The sequence below is a fragment of the Chroicocephalus ridibundus genome, chromosome 5 (assembly GCF_963924245.1).
Source record: "Chroicocephalus ridibundus chromosome 5, bChrRid1.1, whole genome shotgun sequence".
Lineage (NCBI taxonomy): Eukaryota > Metazoa > Chordata > Aves > Charadriiformes > Laridae > Chroicocephalus > Chroicocephalus ridibundus.
This window is the reverse complement of record NC_086288.1, coordinates 42,124,990-42,143,766: the sequence shown is the minus strand read 5'-3', so window position 1 is coordinate 42,143,766 and position 18,777 is coordinate 42,124,990. Positions and strand designations below refer to the sequence as shown.

Below are 18,777 nucleotides of genomic sequence, written 5' to 3'. Positions count from 1 at the left end.
TGGGCGCTGCTGCTGGTAGCTGCCGGCCAGGAGTGGGAATGCCGGGGAGCCGTCCATGATTCTGCCTGTGGCGCAGCAGGGAGCAGGACGGGAGCATCGTCCTGCTGGGCACGGAGCCGCTGGCTCCACCGGGACCGAGGGCTTCCTGCGAGGAAGGTGGGACAAGGAGGGGAAGACAATAAAACCCAGGAAATGCTCTGAATAGCCAAGGTAACCGCTGCGCCGGGCCCGCGCCGCCGGCACTGAGCCCAGCCGGAAGCCTCGGGGTGCTGGGGGCGGCCGGACAGGGAGCGGGGCAGCAGGGACCCTCTGGCAACCCCAGCACCGGCAGCACCGCGCGGTGCATTGGGCTGGGCTGAGCCCTCACTGGCTGCCCGTGTTCCCAAATTTGCCGTGATTTGCCCTAAAAACCCTGACCGTGGGTCTCTCCCGTTGAACTGCAGCATGTTTTACTGGCAGGGGGTCAGTGCGGAGGAGGGGGGTCCAGTGGGGCTGTGGGGAAAGACCATGGCTGGTGTTGTCTGTTCCCGCAGTGCCGGGGCAGGGTGCCGGCACCGGGGGTGCGCAGCCCCACGTATGGGAGTATGCACGGGGCCAGGGGGCAGGGAGGCAGGAGCACCCATCCTGCGTCTCCCACCCTGCCTGGGGCTGTGGAACGCCCCCCCCCAGCCATGCCCTGGGACCCTTCAGGGGAGAGGGGAGCATCCCTGGCTGCGATGGCTCCAGGGCAGCCGGCTGCCCGTGCCCACGGCTCCTTTGCTGGGGGCGAAGTGTGGCCGGTTGGAGCTGAGGGCACCAGATGCCATCCCACGGTGTGTGTCCGTGCGCTGTCTCGGCAGTGCCCTAAGGTTCAGGCTGGGCTCCTCTCCTGCCCCGGGCAGGTCCCAGGTGAACATGGGCTCGGCCGGTGCCCCTCACCAGGGCCGTGGCCGTGGGCGTGCGGTCAGCCGCGCCGAGCTCCCCCGAGCCTCCCAGCGCCAAGTGATTTATGGCCGGGGGAAGCGCGCGGCGCAGACAGATCGGGCCATAAAACCGGGGCAGGAAGTCGCCCAACTTCAAAGGCTGCGCGGGGCTGCGGCCGCAACAATAGCGGGGCCAGTGAGCACCGTGCCGTGGCACCCACACCATGGCACCCACGCCATGGCACTGATGCTGTCCCAGCCCTGGGGACCTGGGTGGCACCTCCCTGTCTGCCAGCACCCCACACCTGCACCCTGTGCCCACCCTGTGCATCCCATGTGTGCATCCCGTGTGCATCCCGTGTGCATCCCATGCGCACAGACGGTCAGGGCACGGGGCTGGCTGTGGGGCCCCCCTGTGGGCGTTGAGACCCCCCCTCCATGGTGGTCCCATCCCACAGAGCCCGGTGGGGCGTGCCGGGGCGGTGGTCCCGTGGTGTGAGCACAGCCCCGGCATGCATCCCCTCCGCACTGTGCCCGACGGCACGCAGGAAGGCCGGGGGGGGCGCGGGCAGCCGCAGCCTCGCAGACAAAGGGCCGGAGGAAACGCCGCCGTCCAAGATAAACCGGGAAAGGTGAGGGGGTGCCCTCCCGCCCCCGCTCCCACGGCCCTGCCGCGCGTCCGCGCCTGGAGATTGCTGGGGGCACCCGCCCTGTCGCCACCCAGCACCTGGAGGATGCCGGGCCCGGGCTCTTCCTTGCAGCCGGGGCTGGGGACGCCAAAGGGGACACTGGCAGAGCTGGTTGCTGGGTCTGGGTGCCATGGCTGCTCCCATCACCAGCCCAGGCTGGCCCGAGCTCCCCTGGGTACTACACCAGTCCCAGCCCCCTGTCCCATGGTGGGGACAGCATGGCTGCGGGAGGTGTCAGGGTCTTGGGGGCTGGTGGGGGCTGCCAAGTGGTGAGGGGGCTCCCTGTGGCTAACGCCACTTTCCCAGATGCCCACAGCCACATCCCCCAGGGCCAGGACAGGACCCGCTGCAGCTACTCCGTCCACAGGAAGGTGCCCCCCTGCTCCACGTTCCCACGGTGGTGGGGTGTCCCGGTGCCAGCGCCGGTGCCCATATCCGCGGGAAGCCGGCAGGAAGCTGGGTACTGCTGTTCCGCCCGCCCCGGTCCCGCTGCCTCCGCGCTGGGCATGGTGGGGGCCAGTCGGTGCCGGCACGGTGCCGGAGGGCGTGCGGGCACAGCATGCCGGCCCGTCAGAACCGCACGGCGTCGTTTAAAGACGATCAGGCGGTGACAGGAATTAAATTGTGTTTTGATTTTCTCATTAGCCTAATCTCCAGCGTGCCTCGTTACGGGGTAATTTCCCCGTGCCGACATGACAGCTCATTCCCACCATGACAGCCATATGCCAGCATGCCCGTGCCATGCGTTGGTGGTCACCGGGGTGCCCGGCAAGGACGGCCATGTCCCCCGATGGGTCCGGTGGGCACTCCCAGGGTGGGCTGCAGCATGGGACGGGGGTCAGGGTGTGGGGTGATGCTGTCTGGGCCCTGTCACATGTGTCCCCACGGTGCCCATCCATCCTGCGCCCCGCAGAGAGGCACTGGCAGGTCCCGCTGTGCCGCGGGCTGGCAGATGAGCGGGGCCCTGCCGTGCGGCCCGGCAGCTGGCCTGGCAGCACGGTGCTGCCATGCCGGCAGTGCCTGGGCTGGAGCCGGGAGGCCATGGTGATGCCGTGTGTGGGGGTCACGGGGCTGGCCCCATGCACCGGGTCCCCGGGTGCTGCCCCACTCACCCCGGCAATGGGGTGTGAAGGTGGTGGCAGGCGCGGGCGGCTCATTTGTCTCTGTCAGGAGGCAGCGCGCGGGAGACAGTGCTGCCGGAGCGTGGTGGGGACCGTGGAGCCGGGGATGCTCAGCATGCCTGTGGCAGCCCCACTCGCCTGTGGCACGGCCGGTGCCAGCACCATGTGCCGGCTGCCCAGGTGGCATTGGGAGTCTGGCCCCTGTGCCCACCCGTGGGACCCCTGGGGTGAGCACTCATGGGGCAGCTGCTTTACATGAGCCCTTTGGAGGGGGCTGTGCTGTGCCCCTCTGCTGGGCACCTACAGAGTCTTGTGGGGGTCACCACCCCACAGCCTCCCCGTGGGGACCAGCTCCCCAAGGTCCCACTGTCCCACCCATCGTCTATGCCAAGGGGCAGCAGGAAAGGGGGGATGAGTCCCAGCAAAGGGTGGTGGGGAGAGGCCGTGGGGCAGGAGGGGGGCAGCAGGATGGGGTGCTTGGGGACCTTGGCATAGGCGATGGTAGTGGTGATGCCATTCCCCTGGGGTTTGCCATGCCCCCAGTGTCCCCTACCCTGGCACTCCATAGTGGCCCCCAGCCACACAGGCTGCAGGGCTGTGGGGACCGTGGGGGTGAGGTGTCCCTCCGAGGGGTCCCTCACGTCCTTCTGGCAGCCCTGTGATGAGTTAGTCCTCCTGCTGAGCTGCCCTGTTGCTGCCCGCCCAGGACGGGGGCTGCAGGACCTGTCTGCACCCACAGGCTCCTGGCACGGCTGGAGCATCCCTGCAGCATGGTGGGCAACCCATGGCAGCACATCCCTGCCCTGGCGTCACCCCAGGGGTTGAGGTGGGGCCGTTTGTCCCTTCACCCGGCTCCAATCCCTTCCCTGGACCCAGGACCCTCTGGGCTGGGGGATGCCAGTGTCCCCATTGCAGAGCCAGGGTCGCCCCAGGGACCTGAGGGCAGGTGAGTGGAAGCCCCAAGGGTGCCAGTCCCCTGGCCATCGGGAGCCATGCTGGGGGCTGTGCTATGACCAGGCCCTGCCCAGGTCCTCCTGAGCAAGGCTGCGCAGCCTGTGCCGCCCCCCAGGTTAGGGCCGGTGGAACGAGGGGCTCAGGTTTCCCTCTCTGCCGGGATGGAGCCTGGGGCCATTAGCCCCCTCGGAGCATGACGGGGGACGGGATATCAAAGTGCCTTCACCCCGTGCTAAGCGGCGTGACCATGGCTCGCAGCTGGCCCCCACCGACCCCACGACCAGACCAGGGGTGTGGGACCCCATCCTGGCACCTGTCCCTGTACCGCTGCCCCCTGGCACTGCCCGTGGCCTCAGCCTGTGCCGCGGACAAGCATCAGGGACCGGGGGCTCCCCACACCCCCCAGTCCATCCTCACCCCCGGGCTTCCTCTGCTCCCCTGGGCTCATCATGCATCCCTCAGCCAAGCTCTTCCTGCCCCCCCCACTGCGTTCCCCCTGTGAACCCCAATCTCCACGGCTGCCTGGAGCTCCCCCTGCATCCCCAGCCTCTCCCTGCCCCCTGGGCTTCCCCGAACCCCCCATCTCCCCTTGCTCCCCTTGCAAACCCTGCACTCCGGGGTGCCCCACCACCACCAGCTGCCCCCAGCCCCTGCTGGACTCCGGCACCCCACGGCGGCGGGGGGGGGGGACGGGGGGGGGGGACGGGCACGGTGCAGCCCCAGGCCCCGGCAGGCGATGGGGCCGGGCCGGGCTGCGGGCAGGGGCCTGCTGGCACCGACCCCCGCACTAGCCCCTGCTCCCGTCCCGGCAGGGGCTCATTTACCAACGTCAGCCCCGCAGTTGGTTTGAATTAGGCTCCTCCGCGGCCGGCGCTGATAAGTGAGGGGGGCGCGGAGCTGGGGGGGGGGGTGCGGGGGGCTCCCCGGCCCCGCTCCCGCTTCCTGCTCTGCCGTCTGTAACCGGCTGCCAGAGCCGCTGCTGAAAGACACGGGGATGGCCCCCGCCTGGCCGCCCGCCGCCCCCGCCGTCCCGCCATCCATCCATCCATCCATCCGTCCGTCCACCCACCCGCCCGCTCCCACGCCCGCGCTGCCCTCCCCGCTCCCCAGCTTGCGACCCCCGCCTGCACCCCCACCCCGCGCCCCTCCGGCTGCCCCGGGGAGGGGATTTGGAGCCCCGGTGGGCGTCGGAGGGTGGTGTCGCGGAGCCCGGCCATCCCCTGTGCCGCGGGGCAGGGCGGCGGCTATGCCCGGCCAAGCCGTACCTGGGTGCCGACGGGCGGCACCCGTCCTGGGGAGGCCCCCGGCACCGCGGGGCGTTTGTGGGGCCGGGTGGGGGCACAAAGCCCTCCCCCGCTCCCCACCAGCCCGGGGACCCCCGGCCGGCCAGGGATCCCCGTCCCGGGACGAGTGTCCCGCTGACCCTTGGCCTCTGCCCGCGTTTCACCACGTACTTAGCAGCGGCTTTCGGCACGGGGGGGCCGCGGCCGCCCCCGAGTGAGGGATGGCCGACAGCTGGGCCGGGGAGAGGGGCCGGTAACCGGATCCTCCAGCGGCGGCGGCGGCGGCTCGCGGGGTCCCGGGCGCGGGGTCAGCCCCGGTGCGGGGCTGGGGGTGAGGGACGGGCCACGGCCGCGGGGCTGGGGACCCCCGGGGTGGGGGGTTGCGGGAGGGGGCGCGGGGCGCCTGTAGGGGACAACACGGTGCGGGGCTCCCCAGCAGGACCGCGGGGACGTCCGGCCCAGCTCCAGGACACCGCTCCAAGGGCACCGGTTGCCGGTGTTCAGGGCCCCTCCGTAGCCGCTTTCCAGGGAGAGCCCGGGACAAGCGGGAGCCGGCACCTGTTCCTCCTCCGGGAATAGGGACGCAGCCGCCGGATCGTGTTTGCGGCGCCCGGGCGAGGGGGAGCACGGCGCCGGCTCCGGCCCCGCACCGGGGTACCCCCGCACCGGGGGACCCCGGAGCCGCCCCGCGCCGGCAGCTGGGCCCGGGGCCGCCGCACGCCCGACCCCGCCGCGCTCCGGCAGCGGCCCAGATGGCTGCGATATTGTCCCCACAATAGCGGGCTAATTAGGCGAGCGCTGGGGAGCTGGGGGGTGGGGGGGGGCGCGTCCCCCGTCCCCCCCCCCCTCCGCTCAGGCAATCAAAGGGCCCATGACTTTATTACGGCTCATTATGTGCGGGCGGCGGGGGGGCGCGCAGCCTGCGCCGAGGCGACAGGCGTGTTATTTCCCCATCACTCCTCATTGGGATTCTGGCACCGGCGGCGGCGGGAGGGGGGGGGGGGGGGGGGCGGGGGGCTAGGAGCGGGGGGGGGGGGGGGGGGGGGCCGGGACATGCGCCAGGCAGCCGTGACGGTGATTAATCTGTGCCGAGCGCCCGCACAACTGCGCTCGGCTGAGGGGCTGCGCGCCCCCACGCTGCAGAGGAACGGGGGAGGGGGCTGCATCCCACCCCTGCCTCAAACCACGGCCCCAATACCCCCCCAAGCGCTGCACCCGCTGCCCTTGGTGCACCCCCCAACAGCCCAGCCGCCCACCCCCAGAAAGCTGCACCCACTGTCCAGGGCTCCCCCCGCATTGCACACCCCCATAGCGCACCCCATAGCTCTTCCTCACCCAGTGTGGGTGTCCCCCCCCCCCAACCCTGCAGATGCACCCTACACCACCCCCAGCAGCAGCCCTGCAGGGGGGGGCACTGTCCTCCCCCAATACAGCCCCGCTGCTGGGGGTCAGGGGGACTCAGCAGGTCCCCCAGCCCAGCCACCTCCCCCGAAAGACCCCATAGCAACCCCCCAGCACATCGCCCCCAGGACAGAGGAAGGACGCGGGGGGGATTTTCCACAGTTTTATTCAAAAAATAAACTCGAGGAGGAGGTGTATTAAGTTAGGGGGAGCGGGGCAGGGGGTGCAGGAGCAGGGCTGCGCTCCGGGGGGGCAGCGCCTGCCCCCAGCCCCTACCTCCTCTTGTCCTTGATGCTGTAGTGCAGCAGGAGGGGCGCGGGCTGCAAAGCAAGGAAGAGGGTCAGGGCTGCCAGCACCCCCACCCCAGGGCAGACACCCCCTACCCCAGGCCAGAATCCCGGGGTGGGGGGCAGGAGCGACCCCTCCCCACAGGGCATGCAGCATGGAGAGGCCTGGGGCTGCGCCATGAACTTGTCCAACCCCTTCTGGGACCCGTCACCCTCCTGACCCGTGCGGGAACCATGGGCAGGGATGGCTGCGGCATGGCCGTGGGCGCCCTGTGTCGCCGCTCCAGCGAGCGACATTAATCATCCTTGAGTCACCGATTCCTCGCTCCGCCGCCGTGTCCCCAGCACAGCGCTGCCCCAAGCCGCCTCTCGGGGAGGCTTCCCCCCTGCCGGATGCCATTGAGCCCCCCAGCCCGGGATAGGGCCTCTAGGTGCAAATTCCCCCTGTGGCAGGGCCACAGCAGCACGGGTAGCAGTCACGCACGTCCCGTGGAAGGACACCCACCTTGCCAAACCAGCGTGAGAGCCAGAGCTGCTTCATCGTCATGTGGTCGGGGAGGGCCTCGTTGTTGAACAGGATCTGCACCTACACACGGGGAGGCTGTGTCGGGGGGGGGGGCCCATGATTCCCACCCAGGGCCCGTGACCCCCCCACCCGTTCCCCACCCCACTCACATGCTGCAGCTGCAGCCCCAGGCGGTGGCACAGGACCTTCCGCAGGTGCCGGATCTGTGCCCGCACGGAGCATCTCACGTACTTCTGCTGCAAGAGGCAGAGAGGGTCAGGGGGGTGTGGGTGCCCCCAGCCCCGTGGGACCAGCGCCGACGGGCAGCGAGGTCCCAGCTCCCCTCTGCCCACCCCACCTGGGACCCCACGCACCAAGCCGAGGCCAGAGCAAGGGCTGTGGGGCCAGGTCTGGGCCTGGGGAGAGCCTGGGGGCTCGGGGCCCGGTAAACCGGCAGGGCAGCCACACGGACCCCCGCTCACCTGCAGCACGGCCTTGCTCTTGTCCTTACTGGAGCTGTGGAGGGAAGAGAAGGGGCAGCCTGCCAGCAACGGCGCAGGGAGGCGGGGGGCGGCGGGACATACCCCCCTGCCCCTTCCCTGGGCACACCCTGGTGCAGAGGTGTGGGCTGCCCTGGGCTGGGTGCCCCCCACCCACCATGGTGCTCCCCCTGCCAGCCCGTCACGCACGCACGGAGCTGAGGCCGGCTGGGCAGCACGAGGCCGGCATGGCAGCCCGGACTGGCAGCTGAGCTGCAGCCATCGATCCCATTACAGCCCCCAGAGCTGCTGCTTATTGACTTTGCTGTCGGAGCCGACAGGCAGCTGTGCAGCGCCCGCTCCGACAGCTATTAACACTGGCAGCCGCCAGGCAGGGCTGTGGCCTCGGGGGGGGGACGACACACAGAGCTTGGGCAGCTCCAGGGGGGTGGCAGGACCCTCCCTGGCTCAGGCGGGTCCCCCTTCTACCAGTGCCACAGAGGTGGGGGCACAGGATGCTGCAACGCCCCAAGCGCAGGCCAGCTCCCGATGCCACCCCCGGCCCCCCTCCCCACCACGCCAAGGGGCAGCAGCTCTGCCGGCGTCCCCACAGCCCTGCCTGCGCTGCCAGCACTCACCTCTGCTTCTCCAGGCAGAGCGAGACGTGCTCGTCGTAGCGGAAGTAGTGGGCGCGGGAGTGATCGAAGGTGCTGTAGGGGAGCCCCATGGGGTCGCCCCCAACCGTGTCTGGGGAGATGTGGGGAGGGGGCAGGAGTCAGCCCGCCTCCGCCCCGCCGGCACCACGGCACTGCCTGACTGCCATGGCTGGCTCCCGGAGACGCTGCAGTGTGACCCCCCCAGCTCCAACCCCGCTCTCCCCCCGCAGCCGGTTGCCCCCAGACCCCTCCACGCCACCCCCCGAGCGTGCCCACCCTCGCCGCTGGGCTGCGTCACCCGGTCGAGGCCGCGGGACTGGTAGAATTCCCGGATCCTCTTCTCTTCACCTGTGGACGAGAGGCGAGTGCTGCTCAGGGACACCCCCTTGCCCCATGTCCCCCCCAGCCCAGTAGGACTTCCCGCACCATAGTGCCCAGATGTAGGGGTTCCCAGGCTGTCCCCGTCCCATCCTGCTGCTCTGACCTCAGCTTGGCAACACAGCCAACAGCCAGCGGCTCTTGTGGCCAGACCCTTCTTCATTTGTCTCCTCTGTGTCCCCGGGGGTCTCCACCAACACCCACTACAGGCCAGCAAGCCCTGTCCCTGCCCATGCAGACATGTCTCTGCTGTCATTGTCCCTCACACGTTTCCCCATTTTTCCCCTCTCTGCTGTGGGACAGGGCACCAGGACCCACGCTGTGTGTTTGCTGTGCCCCTGTGTCCCCTCCATCCAGCCCAGGCCTCCATCCCTCCGTGGCAGTGCCCAGCACCCCGCGGCCACACAGCAGGCTGAGATTTCTAGAGAGGTGTCCCCAGCGCCGTCCCCATCCCCGTCCTGAGTGACAGTGGCTAATCTCAAGCCCACCGCTGCGCCTGCGGTGCAGGGGCTGCCCTCCCCGCATGCTGCTTTACATTCACCACCACTGACTGTCGGTTCATCGCGCCGTCACTCAGCGCCTGGCCCCAGGGACACTGCTTGTGGAGACAGCTCCGACTCGCGCAGCTCCCGTCCCCACAGCCCAGCCCCGCTGTGCCGAGCAGGGCCGGCTGCTGGAGCCCGAGCACTGACAGCAGGGACCAGAGCCGGTTAAACACACCCTGACGAAGCACCCACCTCCCTGCTCCATTCCCCACTGAGCTCTGCAGCTGCTCCACCCACCAGCACGGCCAAGGGAACGGTGCAGAGCCCCGGTCCCTGCACCTGAACCTCCCAAACCACGCAGTGCCAGCGCTGAGCATCCGCCTTGCTCTGCTCCCCATCCCTGAGAAATCCGGCATGCTTCCTGGGCACGGTACCCATAGCCCCCTGACAGCCGCCTCTGTGAGTGGGGGCCATTTGTCATGCCTTCTCCCTCACTCTAGGGCTATTTTTACATAGTAAGATGCCCCCACTCGGCCCCACCTCCCCAGCCAGGCTGCAGCAGCCACCACAGATACAGTCAGCAGCATTTTGAAGACCCTGACCCACGGACAGAGTGTCCCACAGCCAGCAAAGAAGCACCTCCCAAAAGTCCCGTTCCTCTCCCTGCCCTGGGCCCTTCCCCTCACAGCTCCTCCCCAGCCTCCACAGGACACCCGTGCCAGGGACGCCAGATCCTGTTCCCCTCACATGCCAGGACACTCACTCTCCTGCAGGCCAGGCACCAGTTTGTAGACTATGTCCTGCATGACGCGGTCCAGCTTGAGGTTGAGCAGCGGCTGCGTCTCGTGGATCTTGGTGTTGCACATGGGGCAGTACTTGCTGGTCTGCAGGTACTTCACGATGCAGCTCTTGCAGACTGTGGCCAGAGGGAGGGGGTGTCGGGGAAGTCAGGGCGGTGGCACAGCCCCACACCCCCAGACACCCTGTGTTGACCAGGAGGATATGTCCCCCTTGGCCCTCCAGGCAGGAGCCACGGTCCCAGGGCAGCGCTGGACCCACCAGCAGGTAGGGGATGCTCTGCTGGCCCCCGCCTGGAGGGGGACCCCACACTGCCAGAGCCACACAAGCAGCTGCTGCCGCCCCATGGAGACTCACACGTGTGCAGGCACTCGGTGATGGTGGTGGCGTCGATGAAATACCCAGCGCACAGGCAGCACACGATGTGCTCGTTCAGCTCCTTCATCTTCACCTTCACCTCCTCCTGCAGAGATGCACCATCGTCACCTGGCCCACGGGGCTGGCACCCTGAGGGGCACCCTGCACCGGCGGGCCACACCACCCCAGGCTTTTGCCCTCCGCAGAAGCCCCTGCCTGCCCCACGGTCAGCAGGAACCCCCTGGGACACAGGGGCAGGTCCCGCAGAGACAGCAGGGTGGGGGGCACACAGGACTGTGGGCAGCTCCCACCCCTGCACGGGTGGAGGGATCCCCCCAGGTCGATGCAAAGGGACCTGGCTCCTGGGTCAGCAGCCCTGAGAGCCACCCCGTCCCCAGCCTCACCCCGTGGCCCAGCTCACCCATGGCTTTGCCCCACGGCCCGGCCTCGGAGCCCGTAACGGAGCTGCCACTGTGACAGGGTGGGGGGACGGGGCTGGGGCTGGCCCCTCTCTCCAGCTGCGGGGCCAAGCACCTGCAGGGACGGGGCCACCTGGCACCCACCGTCGCCGGTCCCACCCCCGGCCGGGGCTGGGCGTAAATTACCTGTGCCACACCCCAGCCCTGGCCCCGCCCCTCCCGCGCCTGGCCCCGCCCCCTGCCCCCCCTTCCCCGCGCCTGGCCCCGCCCCTCCCAACTGACCACGCCCCTCGTATGTGTCCCGGCCCCGCCCCCCCGCGGCTCCGCCCTCCCGCGGCGTGGGCGTCCCCCCCCCCCGGCGCATGCGCGGGCCCGGCCCGCACGGCGCCTGCGCGGCCCCGGCGCCCCCCGAGCGGCGGCGCGGCGCCCTCTTCCGCCCACGCATGCGCCAGCCCCGTGCCCGCCGCCCGCCGCCCGCCGCCGCTCGCCTCGTTCCGGAGCGGATCCATCTTGTAGACGGCCTGGAGCTGGTTCCGCAGCCGCATGGCGATCGCCATCGGGCCCCCCTGAGGAGGCGACGCCATCTTAGAACCTCCTCCGCCTCCCCGCGCACTTCCGGGTTCGGGGCGGGGCGCGGCCGGCACCGCCCGCGCCGCCGACTACAGCTCCCGCCACGCCCCGCGCGCCGCAAGGCATGCCGGGAACGGCTGGGCCGGCGCGGAGCGCGGCCGCCCTCTGCCGGGCGCGGCGGGGAGCGCAGCCCGCTGCTGGCACGGGCGCTGACCTTGACCCCGGTGCTGGCCCTGACCCCGACCCGCAGGGCCCGTCCGGAGCGCTCGGCGGGAGGGGACCTCCGACCGGCCCGGTCTGGACCGGCGGGGTGCCGTCCGTCTGCGGGCAACGGCCGCGGAACTGCCCGGAGCCGCTTTGGGGGGAGGGTGGGCACCCCCAATTGGTGGCCAATGGTGGGGGGAGCTCTCTCTTGACAGACAGCAGCCGCCGCCAATCACAGAGGCCCTTGCGCGGGCGTGGTGCCACGGGACGCCGCCAGGGGGCAGCAGAGCACCGCGGGGGCACCGAGGGCGGGGGGGTCGGCAGTGTGGGGGGGTCCCGTTTCGCCTCCACCCCCGTGCGGGCGAGTAGGGGGGGCCCCGCTGTGCCGAGGGGCGAGTCCCCCCGAGCAGTGACCCCGGGGGCTGCAGGGTCCGCACGGAACCGTGGGGGGCGCGGGGGGGACACATCGGGGGGCGAGCTGGGGGATGGCGGGCGCGGGGGGGTTCTACTGGGGCGGGTGGATGCGAGGGGGACGGGAGGTGGAAGGGGCTGTGCTGGGGGCAGTGGGTGGAGGGGGCTCGGCGGGGGGCAGAGGGCTGGGTTGGAGGACGGGGGCCCCGGGCTAGAGGGCGGTGGGTGCAGGGGCAGCGCTGGGGGCGGGGGGGGTGCAGGGTCCCAGGCTGGGGGTGCCGGCGGCGCTTGGCGGGGCGGGGGGTGCCGGCGGGGCGGGCGGGCGGTCTCCCTGGCGCAGCCCGCCGGAGCCTGGAGCCGCGCTAATGGGGGGGTGATTGGATCAGGGCTCTGGAGGGGAAGGAGCGGCCCCGCTAATGCAAAGCAGAAGCCGTTAAAGGCCGTAATGGCTCGTTATGGTTACGATTATTGCTCCAATCCCGAGCAACAAGTGCCGTCTGGGGAGACGGCGGGGGCAGCCGGCGCGGGCGAGACCGCGCGGCCCCCGCCGGGACCCCGGGGCCGGCCGGGCGCGGGGTGGGGGCTGCTGCCGGGCGCGGAGTGGGGGCGCACGGCGGGACCCCCGGGCGGGGGCTGGCACCCCCTGCCCGGATGATAATATCCGCCCCTTCCCCCCCCCGGCGACCCGGCTTTCATCGGCCGAGGGGCCGAGCTGTCGCTCCGCGCTCCCGGGGGGGGCTCCCGGGAAGTGATTAAATGCCGGCGAAGCCGAAATGCCGCCGTCCCACCGGCCTGGCCCGGGCAAACCCCCGGCACGGTGCTCCTCGGCAGGCAGCTGCGCTCCGGCACGGGCACCGGGCCCATCCGGGCAGGGGCAGAACTAACGGGGGGGGTCTGGTCCCCCGCGGGGCTCCATCCCAGCACTGCCCGCAGGAGCAGCCTGGCTCATCGTGGCCACGCCGGGGATGCGACCTCCGCTCCCCTCGATCGAGTGTGGGAGGCCGGGGTGAGGCGGCACTGTCACTGTCACTGTCACCGCCAGCCTCCCCGGCACACCAACCAGCCGGCGGCAGCCTGACCCCTCGGCTCCTGTGCTCCTGGGTGGGTCCTGGTCCCGGACCCCGGTCCCAATCCTGGTTCCGGTCAACTCAGCTCCTCCTGGTCCTGGTCAGAGCATCTGTGGCCCAGCCCCTGTCACCTCAGCTCCTCCTGGTCCTGGTCAGCCCAGTGTGACCCAGTCCAGCTGGCCAGGCTGGTTCAGCCCCCCACGACTAACCAGAATAGTTCAGCTTGGCCTTGTGCGGTGCAGCCGTCACCGGCTGAGCCCCGGCGTCCTCCAGTGTGTCCCCACAGTGCCAGTCCCTCTGTCCCTGCCTCCTGCTTGGGGCCAGGCGTGGTGCATGGCTGGGCTCCAGCACCTGCACCCCCTGCATCCACGGAGGGGACCCCACTAGGAGCTGCACTGGCCCCCTCCCCAGTGCTGGGGTGCCCGTGGGCGGGGGGGGGCAGGACCAGCCCCCCTACCCTGGGGGGGGCCGCGGCCCCTGCAACTTGCCCACCCACTGCCGGCCGGAGCCTGCCCGCCCCTTCATCCCATCCTTGCCGGCAGGTGAGAAATGAGGCTGGGGCCAGGGTGACCCCCGTGTCTAGGGAGGGCCCGGCCCCATTTGTACCTGCCAGCAGCAGTTCCTGGGAGGGACGGCCGGGTTGGGGGCTGTGGGGGTCACAGCCAGGCCAGTGCAGCCCTGGGGCAGGGCAGCATTGCTCACTGCCAGCGCCGTGCCGCACCCCGCACCGGCACCACACTGAGCACCAGCACTGCACCATATTGACCACTGTCACCAGTGCCGGCACCGCACTGAGCACTGGCACCGCAGTGGAGCACCAGCACTGCGCCAAGCATTGGCACCAGCATCCCATCGAGCAGCAGCACCAGCACTGCACCAAGCACCAGCACCCCACCATATTGACCATTGGCACCACGCTGGGCACTGGCACCACAGCAAGCACTGGCACCAGCACCCCGTCAAGCACGGCACCGGCACTGGCGCTGCACTGGGCACCGGCACTACTGAAAGCTGTGAGTATGGGCACCGCAGCCAGCGCAGCCTGCCCGCTGCCAGCCCCATGCATGCCCTGCGCATGCCCTGTGCCACCCCCGTGTCCCCCGCTCGTCCCAGACCAGCAGGACGGGCTGGTTGTGGTGGTGATGGCAGAGTGAGGCAGCGCTGCTGGGAAGGAAGGACCGATCCCTGCTGAGGTGGCACTGGGGCAGGGATGGGCATGAGCGTGTGCCAGGCAGCACACATGGCCAGTGACCCTTGGCAGTCACGCCTGCTGGTGCACGTCACTGCAGGACCTGCTCACGCCGGCACGGGGCTCCCTGCATGCCATCTCCTTGCATGACCCCCCTCATGCACACCCCCACGCTCATGGCAGCGGGTCCCTGCACATCTGCACCCACTGTCACCTGCACTGACACTCCCTGCACAAAGGACCCATTTGTGTGCACAAGCACATGTGCCACCCGCATGCTGCCCCTGCTTGTGCCCCCTGCACGGTCACACCAGCCTGACACCAGTGTTGTGAGCCCCCCAGGCTGTGGGGGAGCTCTAGCACCATCTGGGCACAGGACCCACAGGAATGGGGGGCTGCAGAGGGGCTGGGGGTCCCACAACGCTGAGGCAGGGTGCCCAACCGTGCTCCCTGCTGGTGCCAGGCATGGTGGCCGGGCAGCCTGGCAGCTGGCACTCCCCAGGGCCATGCTTGCCAGCCTGGCACACGTGAGGCCACGCAGCTCCATCTCTCCGTAAATAATTAATGCCTGGGCGGCAGCCGGCACTTCTTCCAGCCTCAGAGAAGCTCCGGGGCTGGGCAGGCCGGTGCTTTTAGCAAAGACCTGCTCAAATATTCAGCTCCATTTCCGCTGCAGAGCTGCGTGGGGCCTGGGCGGCTCCTTCTGGTAAGCGCCTGCTGGGGGCTTTCCCGGCCGAGCCCCTCATCGGGGCCGAGCGAGGCTGGGGCTCAGGCCGGACGCACTCGTGACCACAGTGGTGCAGGGCAGCAGCGCACCAGCCCCCACTCCCAGGCCAGGCAAAGTGGGGACCGCAGCCAGACCCGGCTCAGGGCATTGGGGAGGGTGCACCGCAGCCAGAGCCAGGATCTCACCCCGGCATCCCTACGGGGGAGTCCCCATGGCTGGAGCTGCTGTCCCAGCCCCACGCGCAGGGTCCTGGCCCCACGGTGGCTCCAGAGCCAGTGGGACCAGGGCAGGACTGGTGTCAGCGGGTGCTGGGGCCGGGCAGGGTGGGCTGCGGTGCGGGAGGCCGGGGGGCTGGGCGGTTATGGACTGAACTCCTGCCTAATGCACCTGATTGGATTTGCAGAATCCAATTACCTGCCCTCGGCCTTTGATAACGAGGTTCTGAGCGACGGCTTCTGTCAACGGCCCTGTGGCAGCCACAGCCGTGGCCACCGGCACCCGCTGGCACCCCAGCCCGCGGGGATGGGCAGCACCGGCACCTGCAGCCCCGTGCCGGGCAGGACCCCCCAGCAGCCCCCTGGCCAGCACCAGGCCCCAGGGCAGATGGGGCTGGAACTGGGGGCGTGGGCACCCCAAGGGCCACCTGTCCCGGCTGAGGAGGCTGGAGGGTGGGAGAGGATCCCGGCGGGACACTAGGTCCAGGATGGAGCTGCCCTGGCCCAGCTCAGTGCGTTTGCCCGAAGCTCCCGCAGTTCCCGTGCACCGGCCCCGCTGTGCTGCAGGACCAGGGCAGAGGAGCCGAGTCAGGCAGTGGGGTCGGAGCATCCCGCCCTGCCAGCCCCCGTGCCTGCCCAGCTGCCTGCAGCCAAAGGGGCACGGGGACCGTGTGTGCTCCCCACTCCTGCAGGACCCCCTCCCGCTCCCCACTCCCGTCGCTCCCGTGAAGGCCCGGGGACTCGGCTGTCACCCTGCTGTAAGAGCTGACCATGGCGGGTGCCCCCCACCGGCAGGGCTCCCCCAGCCCGCGCAGCAACCCCTGCCTGCGCCCCTCCCCAGCCTCCCCGTCCCCTTGCTCGCAGCCCAGGGGAGCTGCCGGAACCAGGATCGGGGGGTGGGTTTGCAGGGGGGGCTCACGCTGCACCCCCAGCCCGGGCTCCCAGCGCTCTCCGGGCCAAGGGGGCTGCCCGGACCCCCGGCTCCGCTGTCCCCCACCTCGGGGGGGCTGCGGCCTGCGGACACCCGGCGGGGAGCAACCCCCCTCCCAAGCAGCTCGGGGCCGGCGTCACCCCGCAGCCACCTGCGCGTCCCCGTGGCACCCGGCTCCTCCTCCCCGAGGAGGCCGCGCAGACGCCGACGGCCACCGTGACGTGCGGCCGGGGCGGCTCCGGCCGTCGGGGCCCCGGGAGCCCGCGGTCCGGCCGGCGGGGCCGCCTCTCGCCCTGCGCGGTGCTGCCCGCGCTCTGCCCCGGCAGCTGCACCGGCCCCGTCCCGGCCCCGTCCCGGCCCCACCCGCCTCACCCCGCGCACCCCGGCCGGGTGCCGGCGCCCACCCCGGGGCGGGCGGCGGGGGGCACCGGGAGTGTTTCATGCGGTTAAGAAGTGTCTGATTGAGGCAGGAGGCGCCAGCAGCTCCCCCGGGAGCCGCAAGCCAAGGACTGGAGGACCAAATGCAGGCTAAAGTAATCCAATCTGGGCTGGCTTCATCTAATTAGCCCAGAATTAACCCAGCAGCCAGAGAGGAGCTGACTGTCCCTACAGTTTGCCAGCGGGTTTGGGGGGAAGCAGGAGGAAGAAGGGGACGTCCAGCGGTAATGAGATTACGGGGGGGAGCGGGCGGGAGCGGGCGGCTTGGCAGCATCTTGCCGGTGGTAACGTGGGGCCCTTCCAGGCCTCCGCCGCTTAATTGCCGTGCGCTGGCCGGCGTGCGGGGAGCGGGCTGTCAGCGGTGAGGGGCAGGCAGGGACCCGTTTTAATAACTCCTGCCCCGGCAGCAACACCTGAGCTTGGCAGAAGTCCCCGCGGGGGACTGGGGACACCGGCACGGCCAGCCCGCAGGGATGGCTGTGATCGGCAGCCCCGGGGCTACGGGCACCCATGGGCACAGTGGGGGATGCGATGAGGAGCTGGTGGTGGAGGGGAGGGTGCCACGGGAGGCCCGGCAGCTCACGGGGTGGCTGCGGGGACAGGCAGTGCCGCCGACAGGTTCCCTGTCGTGGAGTGGGAACCAGACCCCAATGTGCCCACCCCCTTGCCTCCCAAGTCGGCTTTCAGGAGTGCTGGGGGGCCCTGGAGTGGCGTGGGGGGTCCAGAGCGGTGGGATACTGGGATGCAGCTGCACTCCACACCTTGCAGGAGCTGGTACAGCAGGGCCAGGTCCCACGGTGGCCACAGGCAGAGTCTTGTGGCCAAAGGCTGATTTCCCACCTGGAATCAGGCAAATGCCTTTTCTTCTGACATATCCCCTCGAGCTCTCCCTGACACCCAGATGCCAGGTCACACTCCTGCCCTGGCCTGGGGATAAGTCCTCTGTGCCCTGTGGGGACCCCCAGGTGCAGTCCTGTGGGCAGGAGGGAACACGAGCCAGGGACCACAGGGGTGCTCGCAGTGGCCAAGAAATGAGGAGCAGGTTTGTACTGGTGTGCTGGGGGGCTGCACCCCTCCCAGTGCAGGTGCGTGGGGGTATCCCTGCCCAAGGCCTCGCTGGCCATGTGGTGCCAGGCTGGGGGCAGAGCCAGGGGAGTCTGCGTGTCCCCCCCTGTTCAGGCTGCACTCTGGGGACCCTCTGGGGACCTGGGGGACAGGGAAGGGGAGATGGCCCTGTCCCGGTTGCTGGTGGTGTGAGGGTCACTGGGCAGACAGGGCCAGCAGCATGAGGAGGTGACAGCAGGGGGTCCTGGGGCCAGCGGGGTCGCTGGAAGAGTGACCCCCTGCACCCATAGCAGTGGTAGCACGGGGCTCGCCGACTCTTGGAGCACCCTCAGACCTTCCCCCTGAGCCCTCGGGGCTCTCCCCGCCCTGCGCCACCTCGGGGCGGCCCTAATCACAGTGCTGGAGGGAGCTGGGCAGGGGTGTCTGCCCCAGCTGAGGGGCTGTGTGTGCTGCCAGCCCCCCTGCTTGGTGGTGCCCGTCCCAGTCCCCGGCTGCAAAGACCGCCCATCCTTCCAGAGCCAGTGCCCGGCGCTGGGGTCCTGCCCTGAGCAGGGGTCGGGGGGAGCACCCACCCAGTGAGGCCCCGGCTAGGGGTGCTGCCCAGCAGACCCCCGTGGGCGCGGGGCGGACCGTGGCGCAGGCAGGCGCCGCATGAGCCCGCGCCGCCCCCGGCCCCATCACCTGCCCCCCAATCCATCTCCTGGGATCGGCAGCATTCCAGCCCCTGGGCACGACAAACATCTGCCTCCTGCTCCAGGTTTAATTAACCTGCTGCCGCCTCCCTCCCCCAGCACCAGGCATTTCCTCCCCACCACTGCTCGGGGGCCGGGGCAGGCGCTGATGGAGCCTGGGCCAACGCCAGCACCAACACCAGCACCAGCGCAAGTGCCAGTGCCAAAGCCAATGCTGGCTGCACCCCACAGGGTCACAGCGAGCCCCTCTGCCATGGCAGGCCCACAGCTGGTGGCTCTCTCTGGGTGGAAAAGCTACAGCCGTGCCGTGAGCACGCAGCTGGAGCACCAGGCAGGTTTCTTCCAGCACTCACCAGGCCGTGAGCAAAGAAATGCCGGGAAACCCCCAGGGCCCAGCCCGGCAAGGCCCTGTCAGGGCAGGGTCGTGGTGCTGCAGGCTGGAGTGCAGCGTCCCCCTCCCCTGCTGAGGCATACGGGGACCCGCACCCTTGGCATGGGCCTTCCTTGAGAGCAGTGGGAAGGGAAAGTGCCCCAGGCATGGACAAGGGCAGCTC

The 18,777-nt window shown here is 70.2% G+C and overlaps 1 protein-coding gene across 5 annotated transcripts; it reads right to left on the bottom strand.

Moving 5' to 3' along the window:
- Window positions 1–6,499: 6,499 nt before the first annotated feature.
- On the bottom strand, window positions 6,500–11,633 carry PCGF1 (polycomb group ring finger 1). Of its 5 annotated transcripts, none has more exons than XM_063336936.1 (9): window positions 11,203–11,633; window positions 10,296–10,401; window positions 9,904–10,056; window positions 8,554–8,625; window positions 8,260–8,368; window positions 7,625–7,658; window positions 7,313–7,396; window positions 7,143–7,223; window positions 6,500–6,670 (listed from the first exon to the last, which is right to left on the bottom strand). In XM_063336936.1, exons 1-9 carry the CDS (start codon window positions 11,296–11,298, stop codon window positions 6,623–6,625), a joined length of 783 nt encoding a protein of 260 aa, XP_063193006.1. In that variant the 5' UTR covers window positions 11,299–11,633; the 3' UTR covers window positions 6,500–6,622. The 5 variants fall into 5 exon arrangements, with proteins under 5 accessions (XP_063193006.1, XP_063193002.1, XP_063193003.1 ...); XM_063336932.1 differs by having other exon boundaries at window positions 7,313–7,399; window positions 7,517–7,658; window positions 11,203–11,427; XM_063336933.1 differs by having other exon boundaries at window positions 7,313–7,399; window positions 11,203–11,421.
- Window positions 11,634–18,777: the final 7,144 nt, after the last annotated feature.

Excerpts from the sequence above, each read along its gene's own strand:
- PCGF1 (XM_063336932.1), bottom strand. The coding sequence starts at position 11,298 with ATGGCGTCGCCTCCTCAGGGGGGCCCGATGGCGATCGCCATGCGGCTG. Across the intron at positions 10,057-10,295 it reads CACCGAGTGCCTGCACACGT|TCTGCAAGAGCTGCATCGTG; the intron begins GTGAGTCTCCAT and ends CTCTGGCCACAG. Across the intron at positions 7,224-7,312 it reads TGGGGCTGCAGCTGCAGCAT|GTGCAGATCCTGTTCAACAA; the intron begins GTGAGTGGGGTG and ends CCCCGTGTGTAG.